Source organism: Melopsittacus undulatus, chromosome 16 (assembly GCF_012275295.1).
Source record: "Melopsittacus undulatus isolate bMelUnd1 chromosome 16, bMelUnd1.mat.Z, whole genome shotgun sequence".
NCBI lineage: Eukaryota > Metazoa > Chordata > Aves > Psittaciformes > Psittaculidae > Melopsittacus > Melopsittacus undulatus.
The window spans coordinates 1,344,487-1,353,322 of record NC_047542.1 but is presented as its reverse complement, the minus strand read 5'-3'; the positions used below and the strand labels follow the sequence as shown (position 1 = coordinate 1,353,322).

General features: G+C 49.7%; 2 protein-coding genes across 6 annotated transcripts in view; both read right to left on the bottom strand.

Annotated features, from left to right (window-relative positions):
- Window positions 1–425: 425 nt before the first annotated feature.
- BCAS2 (BCAS2 pre-mRNA processing factor) lies at window positions 426–2,911 on the bottom strand. Its single transcript, XM_034069965.1, has 7 exons — window positions 2,778–2,911; window positions 2,607–2,699; window positions 2,454–2,524; window positions 2,206–2,367; window positions 1,735–1,785; window positions 1,246–1,326; window positions 426–744 (listed from the first exon to the last, which is right to left on the bottom strand). Exons 1-7 carry the CDS (start codon window positions 2,868–2,870, stop codon window positions 615–617), a joined length of 681 nt encoding a protein of 226 aa, XP_033925856.1. The 5' UTR covers window positions 2,871–2,911; the 3' UTR covers window positions 426–614.
- Window positions 2,912–3,101: 190 nt separating this feature from the next.
- The window catches only part of DENND2C (DENN domain containing 2C), a 25,703-nt gene continuing 19,968 nt past the window's right edge, over window positions 3,102–8,836 (bottom strand). For all 5 annotated transcript variants that reach the window (XM_034069754.1, XM_034069755.1, XM_031054678.2 and 2 more), the window contains 9 exons: window positions 8,532–8,609; window positions 7,572–7,712; window positions 6,570–6,718; window positions 6,010–6,187; window positions 5,664–5,705; window positions 4,673–4,778; window positions 4,022–4,261; window positions 3,633–3,719; window positions 3,102–3,291 (listed from right to left, as the gene is read on the bottom strand). In XM_034069754.1, the coding sequence (XP_033925645.1) occupies window positions 3,260–3,291; window positions 3,633–3,719; window positions 4,022–4,261; window positions 4,673–4,778; window positions 5,664–5,705; window positions 6,010–6,187; window positions 6,570–6,718; window positions 7,572–7,712; window positions 8,532–8,609 (1,053 nt within the window). In that variant the 3' untranslated portion in view covers window positions 3,102–3,259. The remainder of the gene's footprint in view (window positions 3,292–3,632; window positions 3,720–4,021; window positions 4,262–4,672; window positions 4,779–5,663; window positions 5,706–6,009; window positions 6,188–6,569; window positions 6,719–7,571; window positions 7,713–8,531; window positions 8,610–8,836) is intronic.

Below are 8,836 nucleotides of genomic sequence, written 5' to 3'. Positions count from 1 at the left end.
TTAACAACCACCCTCTTAGCGCTGAATCAGTTCGTCAGAGGGGACGAAACAAATAGCCCAGTGCAAAAACATAGGGCCACACGGGCCCTAATGGCACCCCTCACATGCACAAACCAGTACCTGTGCAATGCTATACACCCTGTCCTAGCCTCCCTCCCAGGCTGCCATGGGTCTGTTACAAATACTGTAACAGCAGCAGCCTCCTCCCAGACTCAGTATCCCACACTGGGTTCAAGCTCACACACATCAGCCATGCAGTGCCAGTCAGTAGGTTCAGTGGACAAGGCTGTCTGCTGACAGCTCGCAGGCTGCCTTTTGAACATGAAGCAAAAGCCATACAGATAGCAAAGGCATAAGGGAAAATGTAAAATAATGAAAAAGTTTTCTTGAAGAGCTCCTACATTTGGTATTTAAAAAAGAAGCAATTCACAAACCAATTAAAATACATTTAACTATGCACATAACACATTTGAACAGAGCATTCTGAGTCCTAGAAATGAAAACAAAAGAAACAATGAACATCACACAACTCCAACTCGAGCTGTCTACAAAGACACAGCATCTCCAAAGGTTTTTGTGTTAACGCATGCTACAGTGACACGCCAAGGGTGAAGTCACTGGAAGTCTTGCTGGATGTTCTCCTTGTTTGCCTCGCCATGCTGCTGTTTGATTTGTGAGATTTCATTTTCCAGCTGCACAATGGTTCGTTCAATCTCATAGTTTTTACTGACAAGAGACACCCATCTGGAAGGGAAAAGAAAAGCCTTTAAGTTTTATGTAACCATCCTCTGCTTTAAAATAAAGGAGACAATTATTGCTCCAAAAAGCACAAAGACATGGAATAATGCAGTGTTTTTCTTAACACATGATAAATATTCGTCAGTAGCAATGGTGCATTGAACAACCAAAGTGAGAAAATGTAGGTTTTAACCCTGTCAAGATTTTGTATGTAGATTTACTAGAATCAAACCCACTGACTGCCAGTATTTAAGGAGTTTAAAAAACAGTTCAGGCACTCTCAAGGAGCTGATGTACCCTCCTTCCACATCTGTTGCTCACCAATTCACTCAGCTGTAGTAACTCTTACATAGATCTGAATTACAAACCCTTTGTGCAAAGCAACAAGCAGTTTTCCCATGGTAACATCCCACAACAGTACGGAAAGATCATAGATGCTCTGCATGGAAGAACTCCAGGCAGAAGCTTTACTTGTGAAAGGTTTAACAGAGAACTTGAAATACTCACGTGGATTCCATTTCTCGGAGCTTGGCCCCAGCTGTGAGTTGCATGTTCTTTCGTTGCCAGTTCAGATCCTGAATGTTTTTCCTGGGGAGAAAAAAATATCGATTTCTTTTTATCTCCTTTCTTTACAAGCTGTAGTTTCTAATTTCAAAATACACCTGATCTCTAGAAGTACTATCATAAAACACTCATGTAGCCAGGGCTGTAACTGCAACAGACAGATGAACAAATCCCAGTACAGAACTCTCGACAGACATAGATAAAACCAACAAAACCACAGACACAAAACCTCCGCTGTACTACAAGCAAAACTTCCAAGATTCAAACCCACTGCTTGAGGACGGCAGGATCAGATCTGTTAATTACTGTTGTTACCGGGTCTTTTTTCCTGTGACCATGGCAGCAGCACACACACAAGCCTTGATCAGCCTGGGGGAAGGAGCTCACTTTCCTTCCAACTTAACTCTGAAAAATGTAAAAAAAATTACTCACCTCAACTTCTGAAGCTCTTTCTGGGCTTGTTCTATCATATGAACCAGACGTCTAAGAGCAGAATGGAAGCAAAGTGTTAGGAACACATATAATTGCTGAATCTGATCCATTTAAGACACAAAAAGCCACCTCAATGCAAACACCAGACAACTTGTTCTCAGTGCAGTCTGTGCTGCTCACTCCTTGGGGCCCCCAACATAAGAAAGATGTGGCCCTGCAGGAGTATGTCCAGAACCTGTGATTGTGGCTACCCCATCCCTGGCAGTGTTCAAGGCCAGGCTGGACAGGACTTGGACCTGCTCTAGGAGAAGGTGTCCCTGTCTATGGCAGGGGGCTGGAACTGGATGAGCAACCCAAACATGTCCAGGATTTTACGATATGTTCTGAAGATCCCCACTGTTTACACAGGGAAACACCTCAACCACACAGAAGCTGAAGGCAGAAGTTCAGCGAGGTCCCGCAAAGCCTTACTCGTTGTACACCTTCCAGGCATTACAGCCGTGCTGCGACATGAGCTCCAGGTTCTCGATGCGCACGGCCTGGTGCTCCAGCTGCGCCATGGAGTTGTTCACGCACTCCTGCCACGCCGTGATGTCGTTCTTCTGCCCGGAGGACGGCGCCGGCAGCTCGTACCTGCAACAGCCCGCCCGCCTCAGCACGGGGCGCGGAAGGCTCCGCTCTCAGGCCGGTGTCCCCGGGCCTTGCGCCGCCCCGTTTACCTCTTCATGCTGAGCAGCTCCAGGGGCTGCCGGGCCGCCAGGCGCTCGAACTCGTTCCGCATGATCTCGGTCTGCGGAAAGGCGCGGGTGAGGCTGCGGGTGGAGCCCTGCCCGGGGAAAGGGCAGGAAAAGGGGGAGCTCGGGGCAGCTCACCTCGAAGGCGCTGAAGTCGTGCGCCGGCAGGTAGCTGAGGTAGTTCTTGGTGGGCCGGTACCGCCGCGTCTCCTCCTCCACGAGCGCCGCGGCCTAGCGCACACAAGGCCTCAGGCACCTCTGCTCCCGGCCCAACCCGGCCCGGCCCGGCCCGGCCCGGCGCACACTCACCGCCTCCCTGACGCCCGGCGCCTCATAGCCCTGGTCGAAGTAGGGCAGCGCGTCCACCACAACGTCCCCCGCTACCAGCCCCGGGCCCGCCATGGTGCGCCCGGGCCCGCACTGCGCCTGCGCACCCCGCCTCAGCTACGGCACCGCGCAGCACGCGCGGCCCCGCCCCTCGCGGCCCGGCCCCGCCCTCCGCCCCGAGACCCCGCCCCGGTCCTAGCCCCGCCCCGGTCCTAGCCCCGCCCCGGTCCTAGCCCCGCCCCGGTCCTAGCCCCGCCCCGGTCCTAGCCCCGCCCCATCGCAGCGCGGCAGGAACAGAGGCATGGGCTGGTTCGGTAACACGGAACTGAGGGTTTAATAGGGCAGGAGCCGCAGCCGGGCCCAGCCCTCCTGCAGCCGCACAGGAGACCGGCTCCGGCCGCAGGGCAGGTGGCACTCGCGGCCCGCCGCTGGCCCGCAGCAGCAGCAGCAGCAGCAGCGCCCGCTCATCTCTTCTGGAGAAACTTCATTTTACTGCCTATGGAGAAGAAAGAGACACCAAGTACTCAGCATCGCTGAAGGGGCAACTGAAAACAACACAGGGCACACTGCAACGAAGAGGCTCTGCTCTCTTTGCCATGCAGTTATGTGGTCAAGAGCAAAAGTCTTGGGTGTGAGGATGGTGAGGCGCTGGCACAGGTTACCCAAAGAAGTGGTAAACAGAGCCTTGAGTAACATGGGCTAGGGTGAGGCATCCCTGCCGGTGGCCGTGGGTTGGAACTGGATGATCTTAAGGTCCTTTCCAAACCAAACCAGTCTGGGATTCTATGATTCATTTAAATAAAGACAAATGAACAATAAGCGAGGGTGTCCCTTTACCGAGACTGCGAAGGATTCTGTTCATTCCAGTCGGTTCAGTCCCTGGAATACTCTCCAAATACTCCAAAGCACGGACCTCAAACAGGCCTAAAAGAGAAAAAATAGAAACACTAGAAACAGAGCTAATCCATCTTTTAGCATGTGACAGCTTGTGTCATCAACAAGGAGGTTACAAAAAGGAAATCACAGGTATGATGTAGGCTACAGGATGAGAGGAGAGACGTAAAAATCCCTTGCTTCAGCCCTTGATTAGAAGGGCCGAAGCTACCACTGGCACCAAAATGCCAATGGGATAACACGCCAGGAGAAAAGGTGTCCTAAGAGTTAAAGTCACCTGACATGATACTCTGAAAGTGAATCTAAAACCAGAAAGCAAGATCCAGCCTCACCTTTGACTGGGTTCTTTCTCAGCTCTCGGTCCTGGATGAAGCCTGCAAACATCTGTGTTTCCATGAAGAAATGCAGGAAGTGCCGCACATTGCGCGAGACGTGAGACTTGCGGAACAGCTCCCGCTGGAACACACGCTCCCCTCTCTCTGTGACGTTCATGTGCAGGGAATAGTGTCCAACGATCTCCACAAAGAACTGCACAAAAGCCTCAGAGACCAGGGAATTCAGGGGCACTTCACCTGCGAGGAGGACAGAGGGGACCTTTCACTGCACATTCATCACTTCGGTCCTTCCTCTTCTGCAAGAGGAGCAGCAGTTACTTTTGAGGCTGTCTCAGACATAAAATCCCAGATGCGTGTTTGATACCAAGGAAGCCTCAGCTCAGGTTTCACGTCCCTCTGGTACTGTTGCCCCAGCACTGGATCAGGACTGCAGGAGGGGCCTCCCCATAGTGCAGCAGAGGGGCAGAATCCCCTCCCTGAGCTGCTGCTCACGCTCTGCGGGTACAGCCCAGCACACAGGGGTGTTCTGGGCTCAAGCACACGCTGACGGGTCACAGGAAAATACTTTTCTAAACTGTATTTCCTCTCATTTTCCCCATCAGAGCTGTGGAGATTTGCTAATGTGAAAACACTTGTCTGCACAAGTACCTTGTGTGTCACTCTGCTGATGAGACAAGATTTCACTTCGTTCTTCCAAGACTTGGACAAGAGCAGCCTGAAGTTTATGGGGTAGGATCTCATCTTCATCTGATACCTAAAGAGAAAAAAGGCCATGCTGAGAACCTGCTTATGGTGAACTGATGAGAAATACTCGTAACATGGCTAAAACAGCTTGAGGGAAGTTACTCTGTGATATGGTTTGTCTTGGTGGAGAACACACATTTGTCTTGCAGCCACAGAAATGAAAACCATTTGCTCAGCACCCTCCCACTAGATCCTCCACATTCTGTTGGAGTCACGCGCACAACAGTGTACGCTATATCTATGACAAAGACTCACGTTTACGATACCAGTGATAAAACACACAAAATCAACAGAAAATAACCCAAAACCTTTAATACCTTTCTCCAGTTGCAGGCTGCAATGCAAAACAGAACAGTAAGGTAAGGAAAAGGAGATGCAAATACCCTCCTGAACTAGTAACACTCCCATACATTTACAACAGCTTGTGATGTAGAAGCACATGAGGTGAAGTTCAGAGGAGAACCACAAGTGAACTGTGATGATGATCTGTCTCCTCAACTATAACCCTGGGGAGAAAAAACAACCAGCCAAAGGAAACCCACCCCAGACAGATGAGAGAGGAGAACATGTACACAGCCAGACAGAAAGCAGCAAAGAGCCTTAGTGGTCCACTTCACATAATGAACCCACTCATTATCACTGTTGAAATCAGGCTCAGATAAGCAGCATCTTCAGCTTCACAGAGCTCTGCACCTCATGCAACTTCAGTCTTGCAACAAGGATTTGTAAGCCTGTTCCCTTCTCTGTTGGTCAGAAAGGAATGCAAGATACTTCTTCAGCCACTGGAGCTTCTATACGAATACCAGCTTTTGCTGAGGTCTTGTTCTCATTTTCTTTCACTGGTGCCTTTTCCTGGCATATAACCCTGAGTGACTGCTTCTGTTATTTCACTCACCTCTTGCAAGAACTTGTCGGCACAAAGATCAACGATCAGCACCTGGGGAAGGATGCACAAAACACACAGACTCTTATAACCAGGTATGCTGCTGTACAGAAAAACACCCTTTTCTTTCTGAGTGCCAGAGGATGTTACACACCCAACATAAACTGCAGCCTGTCCATAAGGACAGTGAATAGTATTGATCCTTGATACCAGTGGGACACCCTAATATGTACCTGGCCAGTTCACCAACCTCAGCAAAGTCTGAGAGTTTATATTAAGACAAACCCACAGAGATTATTCCAGAGGTCAGCTCATACCACTGCCACTGGCCCTATACTGTGCTTCACCCAATTCTCACCTCTTCTATGGGCAGGTCCTGGAGCTGTGGTAACGAGCAGGAGAGAATGCCAATGAGGAATGGGGTCGGAGAGCACACAATATCAATCATAGAAGTTGGCAGGACTGGTATGTAGGTGTGTTGCCAAGTGAAGGGATAAAGCGTTGCAACTGCAGCATGGCCACATTTAGACAGAATGCTAGAAAGATAAGAGAAGCACAGAGTTGATTGTCAACTTCTTCAGTACCTGGCTGCAGACACAGGTTAGAAATGCTCAGGGGAACATAACTCACACACATTTACACATCAACACAAGCCCCATGCATCCACTTTTAAAGGCAATTCTGAGGAGCTAAGAATAGCATCAACCCAGACTAAAGAGGTAAAGGAAACATTCCTTTATCTTCTACCTTGGGTAAATAGTATACTCCAAATTCCAAGCATGCACATGTTGTGTGAAAAGTCTGCAAAAGCCTATAAATGTCACTACTTACAAGTCAGACAAGCTTGCACATGAAAACAGCCCCAGTGCAGAAGAAAACAGTGTCCCTCAGAAGCAGTCACTCAGACTCTGTTTTTACCTTAAGTTGTCAGCAACAAAGATCACCCTCCTTTCCAGCAGGAGAGAGGCGAAGACCCGAATTGCATGAGACACACTGAGACACTTGAAGAGGCATTCGAAGTCAACGTGTTCCAGTCGGGAATCCAGCGGGCGGCAGAGCTCCAGCACCTACAGGCAAACAGAGATACAGAGCACTGGGGGAGAAAAGCCACCACAGAGCCAGGCCAGAGGAGGGGAAGCCTGGCTAGAACATGGAATGGGTGCTCCCTGCAGGTGGAACCCTGTGGCCTGGACACTCCAACTGCCCAGAGGACTCCCAGACAGAGCTGCCTTAGAAAGCAGGAAATCACTTCTACGGTAGATGATTCAACAGGGTTTCTGTGACAGCCTCTCTTTGGACTTAGACATTATCCCCACTTGCAGCACCGTGTGCAGTTCTGGTGTCCCCAACATAAGGACATGGAACTGTTGGAGCAAATCCAGAGGAGGCCATGAGGATGCTCAGGGGCTGGAGCAGCTCCTGTATGGAGCCAGGCTGAGAACATTGGGGCTGTTCAGCCTGGAGCAGAGAAGCTGCGTGGAGACATCAGAGCAGCTTCCAGTGTCTGAAGGGGGCCTACAGGGATGCGGGAGAGGGACTCTTCATCAGGGACTGGAGTGGTAGGACAAGAGCTGATGGACTCAAACTGAAACAGGGGAGATTTAGGTTAGACCTAAGGCAGAAGCTCTTGTGAGGGTGCTGAGGCACTGGCACAGGGTGTCCAGAGAAATGGCGAATTCCCCATCCCTGCAGTGTTCAAGGTCAGGCTGGACAGGTCTTGGATGGTATGGTCTAGTGTGAGATGTCCCTGCCCATGGTAGGGAGCTGGGACTGGATGATCTTGAGGTCCTTTCCAACCCAAACCATTCCACAATTCTATGATCTGCAGACTGATTTTTTACAGGCAGCATCTCTCCACAGGTCAGTTTGCAAAGTGCTGCTGTGCCCCAGCACAGCAAAGCTGCTTCTGGTTTCCACTACCTCATTTCCTGCTCCTGGCAGGAAACTCCTCACAGTAATTGTGCGTCCAGGAGCAGGGAAAGGTGCCTCCATGACACTGCGCATGAATGGGTACACCAAGGCTGGGGACATCTCTCTCCTCTTCTCCACTTCATCTAAAATCTGCAAGAAAATACATTAGACATTGGTCTAATGGCTTGCTGAGGCCAGAGGAGATACCAGCCTCTGCTAGAGTATCCCATGCCATAGCTACATGTTAAGGCTCTAAAACAGACTCACAGCCCTTTCCTCCCTCGCTTGGTATCCCTGTGAAAGCTTCCCTCAAAAGTCTGAGCAATCAAATGGGAATAGATACCTGTGAGTACAACTCTCCAATCTCAAATCCAGTCTCTTGCTACTGTAAGGAAATGTCTTGTACGTGGCAACTGAATTATCACAAGTAGTTAGAGGACTAAGAAGGGCAACACCCCAACCTCCTCCCCAGTAATCTTTCTGAAACACTCTTCTAGAAACTCTGTGCTCCAATGATTAGAAATGAGCTTTTTTTTCCTATCATAAGCTTGCCTCCTGCTATTCTTGTTCAACAGCAGCTCTTCACCTGCAGTGGCCTTTCCCAGCCTTCTTTATCTACTCTCCTCATAGTGACAGGAAAAACAAGCTGAGATTCCCACCACCTCACCCCCCAACTGATTTTCCATTTCCAAGTCATGGAAGAAGAAGATGAAGGGCACCAGTCTTATGAGGCTGATGAGGAGCCACTTCCTGACAGTAATTTGAATGAAGGAATAGTTATCTGTGTATCAGCTGACAAGTCTCAGCACTAGCATCATTTTATCTGCCCTGTCAAAGCAAAGGCAGTTAGGAAGCACCACGATCACTAAGCAGTTCTACACCAGACAGAAGCACCCAGTTACTTTCTGGGGCTTGCAGGTTGTCAGAGACTCAAGTCCAATACGAAGTAACAGGTTCTCCCCACTTCACCTTGGAGAAGAGGTTGAAGCAGCCCAGACGGCTAACAATGCAGTACACCTCAGGAAGGCGCTTCCCTTTCCCTTCTGGCTGAAAGACAACAGGAACAGGTGAGAACAGGGATGCAATAAGGCACCCTAGCACCTACACTGCAGCTGATTCACACAATTCCTTCTGCTGGAGTTCCCTTTATACTTCTGACTTAAGATTCCTGAGGAATGTTGAGTTCCAGGAGCTGTCTTTCAAGCCCAGAGCCCATTTCACTCTACAGGGGCATCATTGTGATCCCTCCTTTACTCATTCAAAGGGCTGGTAAC

Bases quoted from the DNA above. Each gene is read 5' to 3' on its own strand.
- BCAS2 (XM_034069965.1), bottom strand. From the start codon at position 2,870: ATGGCGGGCCCGGGGCTGGTAGCGGGGGACGTTGTGGTGGACGCGCTG. The intron at 2,368-2,453 runs GTAAACGGGGCG...GGGCTGTTGCAG, and splicing joins GAGCTGCTCAGCATGAAGAG to GTACGAGCTGCCGGCGCCGT. The intron at 745-1,245 runs GTGAGTATTTCA...TTTCCCTTCCAG, and splicing joins CTCCGAGAAATGGAATCCAC to ATGGGTGTCTCTTGTCAGTA.